We start from the raw sequence: 20,036 nt of genomic DNA on the forward strand, positions 1-20,036 counted from the left end.
TGCACCTGGGGGACCTTCAGACACAGGGCCTCTGGTCTCAAGATGAGCTCTCGCTCCACATCAACATCAAGGAGTGGAGAGTGATTTGATTAGTGTGCCAGACTTTCCAGGCCCACTGGAGGGGTCAATGTGTGGGAGTCATGATGGACAACACAACTGCAATGTTTTACATAAACTAGCAGGCTGGTGCCCATTCCTCTCCCCTCTGTTGGGAAGCCCTCCAGCTGTGGGAGTTCTGCATAGCCATTTGGAGGCGACGTATTTCCCAGGATCGCAGAACGAGATGGCGGACTACCTCAGCAGATTGTTCCGCAACCACGAGTGGTCCATCCGGCCGGATGTCATCCTCACCATCTTCAGAGGTGGAGATCTCCCCATATTGAGCTCCTCGCCACTTGGAGTAACAGGAAGTGCCCAAGGTTCTGCTCCTTCCAGAGCCACAGCCAGGGCTCCCTCGCGGATGCCTTCCTCCTCCCATGGTGATATCCTCTCATGTATGTGTTCCCATCGTTTCGTCTCGTACACAAGGTCCTGCTCAAAGTCTGCAGGGAGAAGGCGGTGGTCATCTTGGTGGCTCCGGTGTGGCCACACCAACACTGGTACACCACACTCCTGGACCTCTCGGTAGACACCCCGATCATGCTACCACTGCTCCCAGACCTGATTACCAAGGACCACGGTCACCTTCATCACCCAGACCTCCAGTCTCTCCACCTCATGGCCTGGAAGCTTCATTTAGCTCATGTGCTCGGAATTGGTCAGGGAAGTTCTGCTTGGTAGCAGGAAGCCCTCCACTAGGGCCATTTATCTGGCAAAGTGGAAGCAGTTTGCGATCTGGTGCTCCCAGCGCTGTACTCCACCGTTGCAGGCCCCCATTCTTGTCATCCTGGAGTACCTGTTGCAACTCATGCGGCAAGGTCTTCTTCCATCAAGGTTCACCTGGCAGCTATCTCTGCATTCCACCAGGGAGTGGCCGGGCACTCCATCTTCGCCAACCCCATGGTAAGCTGCTTCCTCAAGGGCCTGGAGCGCCTGTACCCACAGATTCAGTATCCAATCTCTTCATGGGACCTCAACCTGTTTCTTTCCAAACTCATGGGACCTCTGTTTGAACTGTTGGCAACTTGCTCGCTCCTGTATCTATCATGGAAGATTGCTTTTCTGGTTGCCATTGCTTCTGCAAGAAGGGTCTCGGAGCTCAAGGCCCTCACCTCTGATCCTCCATACATGGTCTTCTTCAAGGACAAGGTGCAGCTCAGGGCTCACCTGGCTTTCCTTCCAAAGGTTGTGTCCCAATTTCATTCCAACCAGGACATTTTCCTGCCTGTTTTTTACCCTAAACCTCATGCGACCAGCCAAGAGCAACAACTCCACTCTCTGGATGTTCGATGGGTGCTTGCTTTTTACATGAAGCCGTTCCGAAAGTCGAGCCAGCTATTCGTGGTGATAGCAGACCATATGAAAGGTCTCCCGGTCTTGTCGCAGAGGATCTCATCATGGATTACCTTCTGCATCCGCACCTGCTACGAATTAGCCAACGTTCCAACCCTGGCTCTCACGGCTCATTCCATGAGGGTGCAGGCCTCATCGGCAGCGTTCCTGGCCCAGGTGCCGATTCAAAAAATCTGCAGGGCAGCAATGTGGTCCTCGATGCACACATTTGCTGCTCATTACACTATAACCCAACATGCTAGAGATGATGCAGCCTTCAGCAGAGCAGTGCTCCAGTCTGTCATTCCATAACTCCGACCCCACCTCCAAGGTAGGACTTGGTAGTCACCTATCTGGAATTGATCTGAGCAAGCATTCGAAGAAAAAAATATGGTTACTCACCTTCTCGTAGCTGTTCTTTGAGCTGTGTTGCTCATATCCATTCCAAACCCACCCACCTTCCCCTCTGTCAGAGTAGCTGGCAAGAAGGAACTGAGGAGGCGCAGGGTTGGCAGGATCATATTTGAGCGCCATGAAGGCACAACTCCAGGGGGCTTCACAGCCGACCCGACGGGTACTGCTAGGGGAAAAAATTTCCGACGACTGTGCACACGGCGCATGCACACCTAACTGGAATGGATATGAGCAACACATCTCGAAGAACAACAGTTACGAGAAGGTAAGTAAACATTTTTTAAAAAAAAATCCTACTATTGAATTTCCAAGACCTACTCCTTTTATCCTAACTGCGCCTCCATGTTGCTGCAAGGAAGGTGAAAAATCCCACAGCACATCTGCCACTTTGGACCAATGTGAAAAATTCCTTCCTAATCCTCAAACAGGTGCTAGATTAGACCTGCAACATCCTTAAAACACAGCTCCGGTATTACATCTATAGGGAGGGAGGGTGAAGCAGTGAAAGTGGATAAAAGGCCCTCAAAACCCAAGAAGAGGTTTAAATTAATGGAGAAAGAGGGAAAGCGGGACAGTCAGCTCTCAACCACCTTCCCTTCCCACTTCCTGGCCAGTGGTGCACTATGCGGGGGCCTCAGCATTGTCGAACACTTTATCATACTATAATATTCATTTTGGAGATATTTTGCAAATATGTGTTTTGATTTTCCTTTTCTGTTTGGTTTTTCACCTTGATTTTCTCTTCTATTCATATTTTTCAACATAGGAAGCATTAGCTTTAATTCAGAAGGTTGAAGCTGAACAAAATGCATTGTGCTCCAGTCTGAAACAAGCTATGACTAGCAAGAAAAACAGAATCCCCCCTCCTCCTCTGTTGCTTTCCAGATCACATTGCTCCATGACATTTAAACCAGCCCCATTCTCCTCAGATGTTCAGGTAATGCTCTTCATAACGACTCCATAAGAAAGATGTGAAACTATAAGTGGCAATGAAGAAAGTTGCTTCAGCAGTACCATATTTATCACAGTGCTCTTTATCGTTCTTAGGTAGATTATGTTGTTTTAACTGAATAAATTCTAAATTCTCATCTCCGTGAGTCACTGGTGACTCACTGTTGTGACCTTCACATTTACCTGCAACATTTCTTTTCCTGTGGTCTGTTCTCTTCTGTTACTGCTATATATCATCTGTTTATGCTACCTGTCAAAGACTAATCCTTCTGCTAAACAGACACTTTGCACACTTCAATTTGGTGTACAAAATAGCCACTATCTGCAGTTTTCTCAAGAGATGAATTTTAATAGTAAATCTTTTCAAACATGTTTATGTTGTGTATAGAAATGGTGAGGACTCAATTTCTGTTCAGAGTTATAAACAAAATTCTGGAAATAGTGTTTTCAGACTTTGTATATTTATTATGACCAATTGACTGAGTTGCAACCTTGAATTCACTGTGGGACAATATCTTTCCATTTATGCCCTAAATAATAATTTTTAAACATTTTAAAGCTAGTTAAAGTGTCCAATATTTAAAATTTTGTAATAGATATGGGTATTTATTCCACTTTGTTTAATATATGGCATAGTAAAGTTTTAACCGATCTTATAGGGTTTTCACCACTAGATGGTGCAATATGTTTATTTTTTTTATCCTTTGTTCAAGAACAAACTTTTTCCAGGAGCCATTCCCCCCCTGAAAGTACATGTATGTGTTAAATTGACATCAGAGAGAGATTTAAAAAAAATCCTTCTTAATTAAAATTACATACTCTCCTAAATTATAGTTAAATAAAGGTGCATAAATTTCTTGCAGTGAAAGTCAAAACAACTCCAAATCTATTCCCTTATTAATTAAAAAATTGTTTCATATCATGAAAAAAAACCTGCCATATTTCACTATATATTTGTTTGCTTGAAAATGAACCGATTGTTTAATGATAATTAGTTAATTGTTAAGCCAAAAATGCAAATTATAAGAACAGGTAAAATTATATCTGTTGAGAATTTTAGTTTGGTATGTTCAACATTATGCATATTTACAATGAAGATGTAGCCACTCATTTTTGTTGGATTTTGTAAAGAAAGGTGCAACATAACCTAAAACAAAAAGGGTACATTCTTGTGTGAAACTTTAAAGGAAACTGTCACCAGTTGAATAAAGCTGTAATGTTAAGAGACAGATTCTGATACTCATGTCAAGTAGCATCTTACTTTACAAGTGGAATCATTGATTTAAGTGTGACTATGCATGAACTATTCAACAGGAGTAAGGGTATCAGAATGTTGCCCTAAATTATTGTGAGTTTGATTATTTAGTACTGATATATGGAGTCATGTTCTTCCTTAAGTTCTATTATTTGTTTTTACAAAATAACGTAGTGTCTCGAAATGTAGAGAAACAAAATAAGTCTGAGTCACACCAACATAATTATATGATTTAAGGGACTCTGGGATGGAGTCTTTCATGTCTAGATTATGGATTTGAATTTGGTCTTATCTGTGGTCTATTCATAGGCCTACTGTATGTAAACTGAGGTGATCCATTTCTTAGTGAACAATGTCTTTATCCAGTAGAGCACTTAACCACAAGCTTAATTTTAAGCATGTAAATAGCTGTATTGAAGTTAATGGGCCCATTTCAACATCTTTTAAAGTCAATGTGAGTTTTTATATAGACTTCAGTGGCCTTTGGATGAGGTCCAGTCCTCACATGCTCACTTGTCTAAGTACTTTGCTGGGTCGGGGCCCAGGTGTCCACATCATTAAAACCACTATCACAAATGGCACCTTTATTGGCAGTTTAATTTGAGAGTAAAAGGACCGAATGAGTGGGCATGAAAACCTAACAACTCTCTCACCTGTAGAGGTGGTCCCCTTGGGTCATGTTTGAGCCTCATTGGAGAGACAGTAGAGCAGCAGTGTACGTATTTGGCAATGTCTATACTTTGAGCTAGGGGGTCTGATTCCCCTGCTTGAGTACACATACTCCTGTTAGCTCTTATCAAGTTAGCACAAGTATAAATAACAGTACAGCCACAGTAGTATTGAAGTAGCAGCAGAGACACAGCTTAACCATACCAAGTACATACCCCGGGGTTTCAGGTGGGTTTGTACGTGGCACGGCTAAGCCAAGCCTCTGCTGTCACTGCCCATGTTGTTGCAGCTACACTACTAGTACTTGCGCTAGCTCTCATTGAGCTAGTGTGAGTGTGTGTGTGTGTGTGAGCAGGGGAATCACACCACTTGCTTGTAGAGTAGATGTAGCCTTAGTCACTGTGTGTTTTTGTACCTGCTTTCTGACTAATCTGTGGAATCATTTTCTAGTTCCATTAATCTAACAACTTTCATAAAACTACATTCACTTTAAAACCCTTATTCTTATTCAGAAAATGTCATAAATTCTTCATTAGACAATATTGCTTCTCACAGTAAATTTTAATAAATTAGAGATGATAGTAGATATCAAATATTTAAGTTGTCTTTTTCTCAAAAGGTTTCATGGTACAGTATTTTGGGCTGCGTAGCAGCAGGAAGCAATTTAAAAGTAAGGTTAAATAATCATCATCTTCCAAATGCAGGAGAAGAGGTAAGACCAAGATAAAACCTGTGCAAGTTATTCTCCCTCACTGAATGACTCACTATAGAGCTTTCACTGGAGTGTGTATCTATCACCGTCTCCCTTCCTCATCTGTATCTAGTCAGCTAGTTGGCCAAATCTTGGGTATACTTTTGATCTTTATTTCAAGTGTTTTAAGTTCTGCAGGTCTTAAGACACTCTACCTTCAACTCTTTTGGAATAATGAGTAGAATGCTTCCAAGGTGGTTACATTAGAGTCCCTTTTTACTATAGTTGTTTTCTTAAAGGAAGTCTCTACAAAGTAAAGAATAAAACAGATGAAAGTATAAAATTTGTTTACAGTTTCTACCACTAGCTGCTTACAAGAATATAGAAATAGAAAAAGAGAAATTTAAAACAGATTTGAGAAACAAATAAGGGTGGTTCTTTTAATATTTGTATTAAGTAAAAATAGAGATGGAGCTATATTTCCTTTTTAAAAGGACATTACCTTAGATTTATTTTCACTCCACTCTTGGAGATTTGAAGGTGTCACTCCTCAGTAGCTGTCACATTCAAACACGAAGGCCTCTATACTCTTTGGGAGAGAGAACTTGAACCCTTTTAGGCTATATACTTAGCTCTTCTCTTTGTACTCAGCCACTCTCCAAAAGGGCCTAAGACTTTTTTCTTTCTGCTTTCAAGAAAGGAAGCTTGTAGACTATCTGCCTTACCAATCTCTCCAAGTATACTATCATCATCTGATCATAACATTCTGACACTTGCCATGGAAACTTCACATATTTTATAGGCTAAATACATTCTTTGGATCAGTGAATTTGATGGGTTGTAACTTTGATTATATGAAAGAAGTGATTAATAAAGAAACAAAAGGTCTTACAATAAAGGTTTACTGTATTTTGTTTACTTTTTTGTTATATGCAGTGCACATAATTAGAAATATTTTTGTTAACAGATACCAGCTGATGGAAAAAGCCTTTTCGAAATAAAAGGCTTAGGTCCCAATGAAAAGTACATATTTGCAGTTGCAGCATATTCCTCGGATGGAAAGCTTATTGGTGATGCCATTGGGGAAACAACTAAACCAATCCTTGCTTATCCACCACTTTCTGCTACTACTGCTCGAGCATATCTGACTCAGGTAGATTGGATTTTTAATGAATAGATTCATGTTTTTAATTTGGTTCAAGATTTGTTTCTGTCCCTGTGAATGGTGGTTCCAAACCTTATTTTAGTCAGGTTCCAAGACAAAATTTCAGGACTTGCCAACAAATATAATTAGGACAAATCACAACTTTAAAACAACAAATGACAGACTTTAGCATTCTTACTAATTCTGACTTCAAAAATGATGTGGGACCATCTTAAGGGGGAAGATGTTTTTGGACTAGGTCTCTTGTCCTTTTCTTTCTTTTTTCTATGTTGGTCACTTCCCGTTTAATCCCTTTTTAGTCTCTTGGTTTTTTTTTCTTTGCATCCTCCTCTTTCCTTTTGCTTTTTGGGGTTCAGGCCAACAGCAGGAAATCATCCTCATGGGACTCTCTGAGGATTGGGGATTAAAGATTTAATTAAACTTTCCCAGGAGCCAAATCCAACCCTTCCAAAGGAGAAACCAGCAACAGGTTTCAGGGTTTCAGGAAAACTCTGTGAGGCAACTTCATTATACTTCTTATAAATTGTCTTATCAACAAGGAGGAATTTGAGGGAGCTGCACATTGGACAAAGGGTGAAACCTTCCAGCCCTGTTGATTTTGGAAAGCTATGAGAAAGGTTACCCTAGATCTGCGGAGGCAAGAGCTGTGCACATGAATGGCTGCCCGTTTGCGTGGCTTCATTTGCATCCACTCATCCTTGCCAATGTGGCTGATGCAGTAGTAGCAATTGTAGAGGAAACCCAAAAGGAGGTAGTACAGCTACGCAAACTGTAGTAACACCTGCATCGTTTCCACACAGGACTCTGTTCAGGGGAATGACCAAGGCCTTTCTGATGCTAGTGCTGAAACTCAAGTCCTACAAATTCTAGCAGGGTCAAATGGATGTTATATTTATTTTACTTAGATATGGTTCTGATAGTATTCTCACAAATGTTATAAACTTCCATGAAATGTAGGAAGGGGATAGCATTACAAGAGTTAAAACCTTGCTTATTACTGTAATCAGAATTGACTTGGTATGGCTATGTAAACAACAAGGAAAGTCAACAGCTTTATTTGAATTAACACATTCATAATGATAATACTTGCTAACAACTTTTAGTATAAAAATCATGTAATTTTTCTTGTAGATTGCCTATCAGACAGATAACTATACATTAGCCAAAAAAGCATTTTCACCAATGTGGGACTATTTTGTCTTGGCTCCTTCAACACCATCTGCTGATCCAGCAGTTATTTCTGCAAGCAATAATTTGACTATATCTCAGAACAGGTAATTGGCAAAAATGATTTTTAAATAGCAGTCAGCTGTAAATGTGTACCATTTTATTTTGTAGAGTAACAAGCTGTGAAATTGTGCTGATACTCCTAGCATGAAAGGTGCTCTAAAAATAAATCATGATTGTTAACTTTGTCATACAAAAATATATATTGTCATGAAATTAGCACAGAGTTTTCATTATAAATAGTATCTCTAACATTTGCATGTTTTTCCTTTGTAACGGCGTTTTCTCAGTCAGGACAGGTTAAATTTTTAGGAAATGTTCATTAATTTTGTTTGTCTCATTTTCTGAGGCCAAGCATGAGGCACCTGGATCTAGACATCCAGAGGTATGAGTAAGGTTAAGATTTTGTCATGGATGTTTTTAGTAAAAGTCACGGACAGGTCACGGGCAATAAAGAAAAATTCATGGAAGCCCCCTGACTTTTACTAAAAATATCCATGATAAAATGGGAAGGGGCTGGGCAGCTGCGGGAGTGGCTGGGAGCTCTGGGGCCTCCAGCACCTGTGGGGGCTCAGAGTTGCAGGGATCCCCCTGCCACCGCCACAGTGGGAAGCTGCGGGGGTCCCTCTGCTCCTTGGAGTGGCCAGAGGCTATGGAGGTCCCCCTCCTCTGCTGCAGCAGCGGGGAGCTGTGGCGGTCTCTTTGCCCCACCATCATGGCAGGGAGCTGCGAGGATCCCCCTGCCACTGCTGCAGTGGGGAGCTGCAGGGTATTCCTGCTGCCTACGGAGGCTTGGAGCTTGGGGGCCTGCTGCCTCACAGCTCTCTGCCGCTGCGGGAGGCAGCGGGACCCTGCAGCGCCCAGCCGCTGAGGCTGAAGTCATGGCGGTCTTTGGAAATCACGGATTCTGTGACTTCTGTGACCTCCATGACAAAATCGTAGCCTTAGGTATGAGCACCTAGAATTCCAATTGAAATCAATGGGAGCAACAGGGGCTCAAGAAATGCTGAAAGCCAAGTCTCTGGTGTCAAATGGGGCACACAAAATGAGTGGATATTTGCAAATTGTTTTTGATTACTTCAATAATCTGGCAATACATTTTTAATGTACTAAGATATTTTAGGAGTAATCCTTTAAAAATTATGCTACCTATAAATAAATAAAATTCAAACTATATAATTGTGATAAAGGAAAACACGGAAATAAGTATTTTAAGGTTTTCATAATTACAAGAGTTTTAACTCAACAGTCCATTAAAACACCGTAGGTACAGTCACAAAAGCAAGCAAACCTGTAATGAAAAGATAAGAGGAAAAGATACATTGCATTTTGATGTATAAAGTAATATCCAAAAATAAATCAATATACAATCAAATGTATGTCGACTGTTGATAGATTAATGAACATTTATCCAAAACATCTAGTATACATCCTCATCTTCTTTTAACTGAGCTTCTTTTTGGTATTATTGTGTTAATTGGAAGACTTTGGCATCACTATTGAAATAAAGTATAAATAAAATATTCATAAGTTTCAGTTTTGCCAGAAACAACCCAGAACATTAAAAGTCTAATGACAAGAATTCAGAGCATAGAGGATATTAAGAAAAATAAAAATCTTTTTCTAAAAACATATATTGCTCTTCCTTCTTCATATTGTAATCTTAATACATTCCCACTTCCATAGCAAGACGGGAGTCATTGTAGTATTGTAGTTGATTTCTATAAAGGAAACAATGCTATAAATTAGGGAAATTAGAAAGGTATACAAAATATTATTGAAGTAGCAATGCCAATTGCCACCTTCACCTGCACATCTACCAATGTGATATATGCCATCATGTGCCAGCAATGCCCCTCTGCCATATACATTGGCCAAACCGGACAATCTCTACGCAAAAGAATAAATGGAAACAAATCTGACATCAGGAATCATAACATTAAAAAACCTGTGGGAGAACACGTCAACCTCTCTAACCACTCAGTGACAGACTTGAAGGTGGCAATTTTGCAACAAAAAAACTTCAAAAACAGACTCCAAAGAGAGACTTCTGAACTTGAATTAATATGCAAATTAGATACAATTAACTTAGGTTTAAACAGAGACTGGGAATGGTTGGGTCATTACACTAATTGAATCTATTTCCCCATGTAAAGTTCTCGTCACACCTTCTATGGGTCATCTCAATTATCACTTCAAAAGTTTTTTTTTTCTCCTGCTGATGATAGCTCATCTCAGTTGATTGACCTCTTACAGTTGTCATGGCTACTTCCACCTTTTCATGTTCTCTGTATGTATAAATATCTTCTTTCTGTGTGTTCCATTCTATGCATCCGATGAAGTGGGCTGTAGCCCATGAAAGCTTATGCTCAAATAAATTTGTTAGTCTCTAAGGTGCCACAAGTACTCCTGTTTTTTTAAGAAAAAGGAAAATATTCAATTAACTCTTTTGTGTAGGAACAGTGGTTTAATTGTGCATGTATGTACAATGGCTAGCACAGTGGGGCCCCAATCCCTGAATAGAGCCTTTAGGCCAAGAGTGGGCAGACTATGGCCCACGGGCCACATTTAATCCGACCCTCGAGCTTCCGCTGGTGAGTGGGGTCTGGCTGCCCCACTCCTGCACTCCAGCCTGGAGCACCGTCCTACATCCCAAATCCCTCATCCCCAGCCCCACCTCAGAGACTGCACCTCCAGCCAGAGCCCTCTCCCCCTGCACTCCGATCCCCTTCCCCAGCCCAGAGCCGCCTCCTGCACCCTGAACTCCTCTTTTCTGGTTCCACCCCAGAGCCCGCAACCCCAACTAGAGCCCTCACCCCCTCCTACACCTCAGCCCCAATTTTGTGAGCATTCATGGCCTGCCATACAATTTCCATACCCAGATGTGGCTCTCGGACCAAAAACTTTGCCCACCCCTGCTTTAGGTGCTACCACAACACAAAATAATAATAATAATAATCAGCCGTAGAAGAAGAAACCTATTAAAAAGTAAATAGCCTGTTACATCCTTGAAATAACTTCCAAGTTGTCAAAAGATGACAATACAATAGCATCACTATGTTAAAAGGAGGAACAATGAGAAAAGCCATCCTGGGGTACTAGCTACCCAGCACAGACCAAAGCAGGAGACTTTTCCCTCCTAGTCCAATGCTGACATCACTGGGCAGCGTTAAGTGAAATTAATCTCATTTGCAGCAGCAGCAGCTGTATTAATCCTTTTGATTTATGATGTTATAATTAGAATTTGTATTTTCACAAATTATGCAGTTTATATGTGAAATGTCTATATCGTAATTATGTACTTTTACCATTATTTTCCCTTTTTTCTATTTTGTAGATTATGTCTTGATGCTGTATCTCAGACTTCTCCAATCCTCTTGCACCTCTTTCTTAGGAGCATTTTTATTATTAATGAGATTAATGTTAAGGAAGGAGCACTCTTCTGTGATTCCATTTGTTCCAAAGAGATACTGTACAATGGACAAGTATGTTTGGCTTAAAACTAATGTTGGGTTTGAACTTACCTTTTGAATTGACCAGTTGCATCTCAAAATTCCCCGGAATATTTTACAGTGTACACCTGTACCTCGATATAACGCTGTCCTCGGGAGCCAAAAAATCTTACCGCGTTATAGGTGAAACGGTGTTATATCAAACTTGCTGTGATCCACCGGAGTGCGCAGCCCCCCCCCCCCCCGGAGCACCGCTTTACCGCGTTATATCCGAATTCGTGTTATATTGGGTTGCGTTATATTAGAGGTGTATTAACTGTAACTGCAGTGTATCTCATTCTTCATTAACATGGTATCCATCAAAGTACAATCTTCTGTGTTTTTAAGGTCTGTTAACATTAGCTGATATTTTTATATCTTTGGTAAAAGGGCTGTTTCTAGATTATTCCCTCGTTAAGGGGCAAAGCACACTGAAGCCAACGGAAGGACTTCCATTGACTGCAGTGGGGTCTGGATCAAGTCCTAAAAAAGAGGCAAAAAAAAAATCATTGTTAATTTTGTGCTACTTTGATGTTGCTAGAATTTTTTCTTTATAAATGTTTTTGTGACTTGACTTGTATTTTTTCTTTAATATTAATCTTGTAATAGGATACCTTTGGCATACTAGCCTGAGTTCTTTCTTGCCTCTCTTACTCCCAAAAAGAGTGATATCATATTTCTTGAAGATAGCAATGCAAAGGTATATCAATTCAACTTTCACTCCATTTCTGTTCCAGATCCCATTGCACTTCTTTTGTCTAAGGACCCAATCCTGTAGCCCCTACTCATGTGAGGCATATTAACAGAGGTGAAAGTAACTTAAAGGACTTACTGGTACACCAGAGTTCTGAGCAAGGGGTGGGGCCTCAACCGGAAGAGGCAGGGCCTTTAAATCCCCGGGCCCTTTAAATCGAGATTTAAAGGGCCCAGGGCTCTGGCTGTGGTAGCAGCGGCTTGCAGCCCCGGGCCCTATAAATCACTGCCAGAGCCCCATGGTAGCGGTACTGCAGAGGCAGCCGGGAGCTCCAGGGCTCGGGCGGCAATTTAAAGGGCCCATGGCTCCTCTGTGGTAGCACAGGCAGCGGGGTTTGGACTCTGGGCCCTTTAAATCATTGACAGAGCCCCGGGGCTTTGGTGGCAATTTAAAGGGCCTGGAGCTCCAGCCGTCGCTACTGCAGCAGAGCTCCGGGCCCTTTAAATCCCTGACGGAGCCCCAGGGGCTCCCAGCTGCCGCCGCTACCCTGGGGCTCCAGCAGCAGGGCTCTGACGGCAATTTAAAGGGCCCGGGGCTCTGGCTGCTGCCAGGAGCCCCAGGCTCTTTAAATCGCTGGCCGGGGGAAGCTGCTCCCTGCCAGTATGGTTGGCGGAGTACTGGCTCTTGCCGGTATGCTGTACCGTACCGGCTTACTTTCACCTCTGCATATCAATGACTTCACTGGACCTGCACACACGAGCCAGGACTGCAGAATTGGGACCTAAAATGTCAGGTCGAGAAAGGAGTTGATACCTTCCCATCAATTAAATGTGAGCGATTAGCATGTGAAATTTCTACTTAGCTAAGTTTTTTTTTTTGGTGCCACAGCCTCTTTCCTTGCTCAGTAAAAAAGCAACTGAGGTTGAGTCCCAGGCTTTGTAGGCGTATAGTCAAAACATACAATTAGTTCAAAGTCACAGTCTACCTTTGGAGTCATGAACAATGCTACTTTCCCTTATATACTTCTAGCAGGGATCACTGTAATGATTATTCCAAATTCAGACATCCTACATCCTAGCATTTATACTGCTGCTTAAGACACAAAATATCTTTCTTCTTCCATCCTCTGAGATAAGTAATTTAAACAACAGAATTTACATCTGAATGAAAAAATATTTGTTCATTTACAGGTTGCTAGACTAGCTGAATGTGAGAGAATGGTAGTGGCGATCGAACTCAGTAATTGGTTAAATGATGCAAATTATGCCCTGCAATCTGTTGTTCAATGTTATGGTCTCCTTGCTCCGATTATCTATCATAAGATTGCTTCAGTGCCAGTAGTTCAGGTAAGAACATTTAAAAGAGAGGCAACTTGCCTACAAATCTTCTGAATTTAAAAATTAATATATAATGAAGTAGACAGAAGGTGAACGAAACTTGTGGGATGTGTGTTCTTAGGAGCTTATTGAGAGCAGAATTTTTAATGCTTTTGATAACTTCACAACAAACAACGTATTTATTCTATGTATGTCAAGTACTGTCAGGCTTAAAATCCATGAATCTACATTCTTTTCTCAGATATGCTAGTGTAAATTCAGAGTAATTCCATTGAGTTGATTGGGTACTGTGGCGGATTTAAACCACTGAGCCATTACCTCGAACTATATTCCATTTACAAACAGTAGTGTTGAGGGAAACAAGAGCGTATTTGCCAATTGTTTCAGTGCTTGACTCTGATATCCTAGTCATCTTCTCTCTTTAAGCTAGAACTTTGTCCCATGGTGTCTTGATAATTCACTTTCTGTTTTCAATGGAGAGATGTTTTCTTTTAAAAACAAAGCTCCTTTCTAAAAGCAAGCATCTTCCAAATGAAAACTGAATGACTACTTGAGCCCCTTCTCTCCATTTCTGTGTTTGGCATAAAACTATTTAGTTTCCTCAAGGATTCAGTTAAACATATTGTTGGCAGCATCCAAAGACTCGTGATCAAGAAATAAAAACAAAAATAGATTCCAGTTTATGGTTAGACTGAGCTAAATAACTTAAAACAGCTAGCATAATTGCTGTGTTAAAACCAGAGAGGGGATGAGAGCAACTGGGAAAAGGCAGAGGGATTCTGTTCACATACTGTATCTGTCTAATGATAATGTCTCAGTTGGGTAGTCATTGGCTGTGATATCATACAAAGTGCACAACCAGCCTAGTGAAACATGGCTTCCGTGTTCAGATCCTTATTCTAATGGACAGTAATTTAGTAATATGCACTTTTCATATCTGTAAACAAGTTGGGGGGGGGGGGAATCCATAGAGCTGACTGGAAAACAAAAATAATTATGTGAAAATTTGTTTTTCTTTTAAATTTCTGACCAGCTCAAAACCATTTGCAACAGATCTATCTCAGAGTGTTAGCTCATACTACATCATAAATTATTTTATTTCTGACTAATTAAAACAGCAAAAAGACCTATAATGTATCTATAACTTTTATATCTATTACCTTAGGCAGAGTTTGAGTGAAAGTTTGGTCACATTTACTATTGGTATCAATGGGGCTAGGATCTCACCCTGTGTATTCAGTAAACTATTTTTAAGTTTTACAGTCAAGTATAACAAGATGATACACTACTAGGCACTGACCCTGGAAAATCTTTTCAGATTTAGGGCTTCATATTGTAATCCTTGTACTTTCAGATCCTCATCAAGTGTCTAACAGTCCTGCAAGAAGTCCCCAGTTCTACTTTACAGAGGAAACAGACAAGTTGTTATGAGAGTATTCAGCATATGATAGCTTGCTCCTCCTTTTATACAGCACAGGTATTTACTTTATTGTGTTTAGGACTGTAGACTTAAGGCTCAGTAGATAACATGAAAAAATTAAACAAACCTTCATCTTACTAATCTGACCTTAAGAAAAGTTTGGCGCTCTTGAATAAAAGCCTAAAGTGAGAAATAGTGGTATAAAAACCCTTTACAGACATGATTTGAATCAGCACATTTTAGTAATACTGTTTATTGTTTAAGTTTTAAAAATCAGAAACTTTATTAAGTAGTATGTTCAGGGCATAGATTATTATTTATTTGTTACTTACTGGATGAAATCAGTGACCTCATTTTCATTTGTACTTTGCGATACTTAGATTTCACAAACTTTACATTTTATTCTTTATTGGACTACATTTTAGAAATAAAAAATATCTTAGTTGTGGTACAATAGGTCATAAAACGGAGTGCTTATTTTTGTACTGTGAAATATCCCTATCTAGTTTAACAGAGATGACTTTTAGTGCCTTACTATTAACAGAAAACTTAGTTTCAGACTGGTAGCCGTGTTAGTCCGTATCAGCAAAAAGAACGAGGAGTACTTGTGGCACCTTAGAGACTAACAAATTTACTTGGGTATAAGCTTTTGTGGGCTAAACTCCACTTCATCAAATGCATGTAGTGGAAAATACAGTAGGAAGATATATAGACACAGAGAACATGAAAAAATAGGGGTTGCCATACCAACTCTAACGAGACTAATCAATTAAGGTGGGTTATTATCAGCAGGAGAAAAAAATGTTTGTAATGATAATCAGGATGGCCCATTTCAAACAGTTGACAAGAAGGTGTGAGTAACAGTAGGAGAAAAATTAGCAAGGGGAAATAGTTTTTAGTTTGCGTAATGACCCATCCACTCCCAGTCTTTATTCAAGCATAATTTAATGGTGTCCAGTTTGCATATTAATTTCAGGTCTGCAGTTTCTCGTTGGAGTCTGTTTTTGAAGTTTTTTGTTGAAGAATTGCAACTTTTAGGTCTGTAATTGAGTGTGCAGGGAGGTTGAAGTGTTCTCCGACTGGTTTTTGAATGTTATAATTCTTGATATCTGTGGTGGGGCGGCTGCCCCACGCCCAGAGAGGGTGGGTTGCAGCAGGCCTAGGCAGCTGCGCAGATGCGCAACCAATCAGAGAAGGGCTTACAGAGAGCCAATCAGAGGACAGATTGGGGCCAGCCAATCAGGGCCCGGCTTAGCCATATAAAAGACTGCCCAGAGCAGGAGTGGTCAGTCTGTCCCAGGCCTTCAGAGGGGAAGGTCTTTCTCCAGAGCTGGGAGGCCATCACCACAGACAGCGCAGTGCAGGCCAGCTCGAGAGAGTGGGAGAAGGCCCTACTCCATAGCCTGCCAGGCGGCAGGCCTGGGAGGAGGAGGCCTAGTGTAGAGAAGGGCTGTTGGGGAAGCAGTCCAGAGGGATAGTCAGAGGAGGAAGGAGAAGGAAGACAGCGAGACTGTCGCCCGAAGGCCTCTGGACTGGGACTCAGAGTAGTGGGTGGGCCTGAGTCCCCCCCTCCTTTTTCCCCCCTTTGTTTGCTGTGCTGCCCTACGCACAGCCACAGGCCGCGGGGAGTGGCCGGCCAGAACCACGCCAGGTCCTGGACTGTGAGGATCAGACTCGAAGGTGTGGGGCTGTGAATGGACAAAGGGACACTGTCGGAGGACAGTGTTCCAGAAGAGGACGCCGAACGTTGGGAGCAACGCAAGTCCGTGCACCCCACAAAGGTGAGACGACAGGCGGGACGCCACCCAAAGAGGGTGCTCTACTGGCTCAAACTAATTCCCCAAGATGACCAGGAGGAGGCGCCGCAGCGGTGAGCTACCGACCCTGTCACAACGTCCGATTTGTGTCCATTTATTCTTTTGCATAGAGACTGTCCAGTTTGACCAATGTACATGGCAGGGGGGCATTGCTGGCACATGATGGCATATATCACATTGGTAGATGTGTAGGTGAACGAGCCCCTGATGATGTGATTAGGTCCTATGATAGTGTCCCTTGAATAGATATATAGACAGAGTTGCCAACGGGCTTTGTTGCAAGGATAGGTTCCTGAGTTAGTGTTTTTGTTGTGTGGTGTGTGGTTACTGATGAGTATTTGCTTCAGGCTGGGGGACTGTCTAAGTGAGGACTGGCCTGTCTCCCAAGATCTGTGAGAGTGAGGGATCATCCTTCAGGATAGGTTGTAGATCCTTGATGATGAGCTGGAGAGGTTTTAGTTGGGGGCTGAAGGTGATGGCTAGTGGCGTTCTGTTACTTTCTTTGTTGGGCCTGTCCTGTAGTAGGTGACTTCTGGGTATTCTTCAGGCTCTGTCAATCTGCTGCTTCATTTCAGCAGGTGGGTATTGTAGTTTTAAGAATGCTTGAGAGGGATCTTAGAGGTGTTCGTTTCTGTCTGAGGGATTGGAGCAAATGCAGTTGTATATTAGAGCTTGGCTGTAAACAGTAGATCTTGTGATGTGGTCTGGATGAAAGCTGGAGGCATGTAGGTAATCATAGCGGTCAGTAGGTTTCCGGTATAGGATGGTATTTATGAGACCATCGCTTATTAGCACTGTAGTGTCCAGGAAGTGGATCTCTTCTGTGAATATATGCCCTCATGTGCCAGGAATGCCCCTCTGCCATCTACATTGGCCAGACCAGACAGTCTCTATGCAAAAGAATAAATGGACACAAATCAGACATCAAGAATTATAATGTTCAAAAACCAGTCAGAGAACATTTCAACCTCCCTGCACACTCAATTACAGACCTAAAAGTTGCAATTCTTCAACAAAAAAACTTCAAAAACAGACTCCAACGAGAAACTGCAGAACTGGAATTAATTTGCAAACTGACACCATTAAATTAGGCTTGAATAAAGACTGGGAGTGGATGGGTCATTACGCAAACTAAAAACTATTTCCCCTTGCTAATTTTTCCCCTACTGTTACTCACACCTTCTTGTCAACTGTTTGAAATGGGCCATCCTGATGATCACTATAAACATTTTTTTTCTTCTGCTGATAATAACCCACCTTAATTGATTAGTCTCGTTAGAGTTGGTATGGCAACCCCCATTTTTTCATATTCTCTGTGTGTGTATGTCTATATCTTCCTACTGTATTTTCTACTGCATGCATCTGATGAAGTGGGTTTTAGCCCACGAAAGTTTATGCCTAAATAAATTTGTTAATCTTTAAGGTGCCACAAGTACTCCTCGTTCTTTTTGAAAACTTAGTGTGGAAATTGCCACTAGTCTACCTTCTGGTCCCACTATGATGGAAGGTAAACAGTTTTACATACAAATAGCCCCCTGGGTGAATAAGTCATTTCTGACATTAAGCCTAACTCACCTTATTTTCTAATAAATAATAGCCCAAAATTTACAAATGTAAGAGCCTCCGGTCATTCACCTACATCCATATTCAGGAACATAAATAAGTGACCTGATTTTCAGAGTTGCTATGCACCTGAAGTTCTTTATTTACTTCAGTGGAGCTGCAGCTGCTCAGCACATTTGAATATTAGGCCACTTACTTTATTTAGATTCCTACATAAGAGTTTAAGAGCCTAACTTTAGGTACCCTAGTTTGAAAGTGTTGGTTTAGTAAATAGAAACTGGAACTATGGCTAGAATTCTTTATGCATTTTATGTGCCTTAACAGGGACAGAGGAGCCTAATTAAATCTTGAAGTGGAACATAGGCATACAACGAATTGTCAACATTTGATTTAAAGTGCCTGCAAGGCTCTTGAACATTTGGGGTGGATGGGTGATGGACCTCGTATTTTGAATTATAGGCCTGGTCAAGAGGTTAAGTGCACAACAGAGTATTTTTAAAGTAGGTGGGAAGGCACGTAGCCAGAGCAGGTTGCTGAAAAGTTAGACCAATTCAGGGCATACCTAAGTTGTTAGGTACTTGTGAAGAAGATACTGTCTCTGGGGAATGCAGACAACACCTAGTAATGGAAGAAAAGGGTTAGTGTGTAAATATCAAATCAGATTTTCAAAGCAGCAATGTGCCTACTACAGCTTTGAAAATCTACATGTATAAACTAAGATTCATAACTACAGATTTAGGCACTTGGACAGGAAGATTTGAAAATTCCAATCTAAATTATTCAAGTTTATAATTCCTCATCAATAAACTTTGATATTATTGCACTGTACTTGTGGACAGGGCCGGCTCCAGGCACCAGCTTACCAAGCAGGTGCTTGGGGCGGACACTTCGGAGAGGGGCGGCACGTCCAGCTGTTCAGCGGCAATTCGGCAGAAGGTCCCTCACTCCTGCTCTGAGCCACGATCGTGGCTTTTTTTTTTCGTTTGTTTGGCTGCTTGGGGCGGCCAAAACCCTGGAGCCGGCCCTGCTTGCAGAGTTTTAGTCATTGGCTAATATCGCTATAATATTAATATATTTCCCAGTTATAAACAATGAAGGAAAAATTTTAATTAATAGATGTTTAACAGGTACTGCGTTCATGGAAAGAATATGAACTAGCATTAATTATTATTAACTATGGGAAAAAGTTGTTGGATTCTTCACAAACATCCCATGGACAGTCTAAATTCAGTAGTATTGAAGAAATGCAAATTGACACAGAAACAGAAGATGAGGTAATCTTTTTTTCATTTTCCCTTTCTTTTCTATAAGTAGGATGTTGCATAATAGCATCCCATCAAAACATTGCTGATATGACATAGTGTAAGAAATTTAAAGACATACAACATTCTTTAACATATCAGAGATCACTTACATCCATGGAAAGTTGAAATTAATTTTAATCAAACAATTTTCATAGTTGAATACTGCACTTCATATCATGTCTTCAGAAACACTATAGATGACAGAGAAATAAATAACTGGTGAAACTGCTGAGCTAAAGAAACTCTGAAAAAGTAGCATCCCAAGTATATTGAACTGGAGAAATGTAGCTTTCTCATTGCTGCTGCTGCACATCTTCAGAGGTGCTGTTGATGGCACCTTTCTTCCCCACAGACCACCTCATTCCTCTCAGGCTTGAGTGCATTTCTGCCTGGGGCTGCAAGAGAATAACACAGGGATTGACTCTGGATATGCCCTCCCTTGAGGTTATCATGCAGTCTCAGTACTTCAGTGGATCTGGAAGGCTGGAGTGAGCCTTGCAATCATCAGTCATGTTCATGGTCCTCTGGAGGGGTGGCTCCTATCATCCTTCCTTAAAGAGAAATAAAATATACCATTGCTCCTCCCTTTGTCTCTCACTCCTGAAGG

General features: G+C 41.3%; 1 protein-coding gene across 3 annotated transcripts in view; it reads left to right on the top strand.

The window, feature by feature from the left end:
• The window catches only part of CFAP54 (cilia and flagella associated protein 54), a 216,749-nt gene that overhangs the window by 79,729 nt on the left and 116,984 nt on the right, over positions 1–20,036 (top strand). For all 3 annotated transcript variants that reach the window (XM_054028552.1, XM_054028545.1, XM_054028538.1), the window contains 8 exons: positions 2,612–2,782; positions 5,340–5,432; positions 6,379–6,564; positions 7,708–7,850; positions 11,141–11,288; positions 13,179–13,334; positions 14,680–14,802; positions 19,253–19,399. In XM_054028552.1, coding sequence (XP_053884527.1) covers positions 2,612–2,782; positions 5,340–5,432; positions 6,379–6,564; positions 7,708–7,850; positions 11,141–11,288; positions 13,179–13,334; positions 14,680–14,802; positions 19,253–19,399 — 1,167 coding nt within the window. The remainder of the gene's footprint in view (positions 1–2,611; positions 2,783–5,339; positions 5,433–6,378; positions 6,565–7,707; positions 7,851–11,140; positions 11,289–13,178; positions 13,335–14,679; positions 14,803–19,252; positions 19,400–20,036) is intronic.

This window comes from Malaclemys terrapin, chromosome 1 (assembly GCF_027887155.1).
Source record: "Malaclemys terrapin pileata isolate rMalTer1 chromosome 1, rMalTer1.hap1, whole genome shotgun sequence".
In the NCBI taxonomy this organism is placed as follows: Eukaryota; Metazoa; Chordata; order Testudines; family Emydidae; genus Malaclemys; species Malaclemys terrapin.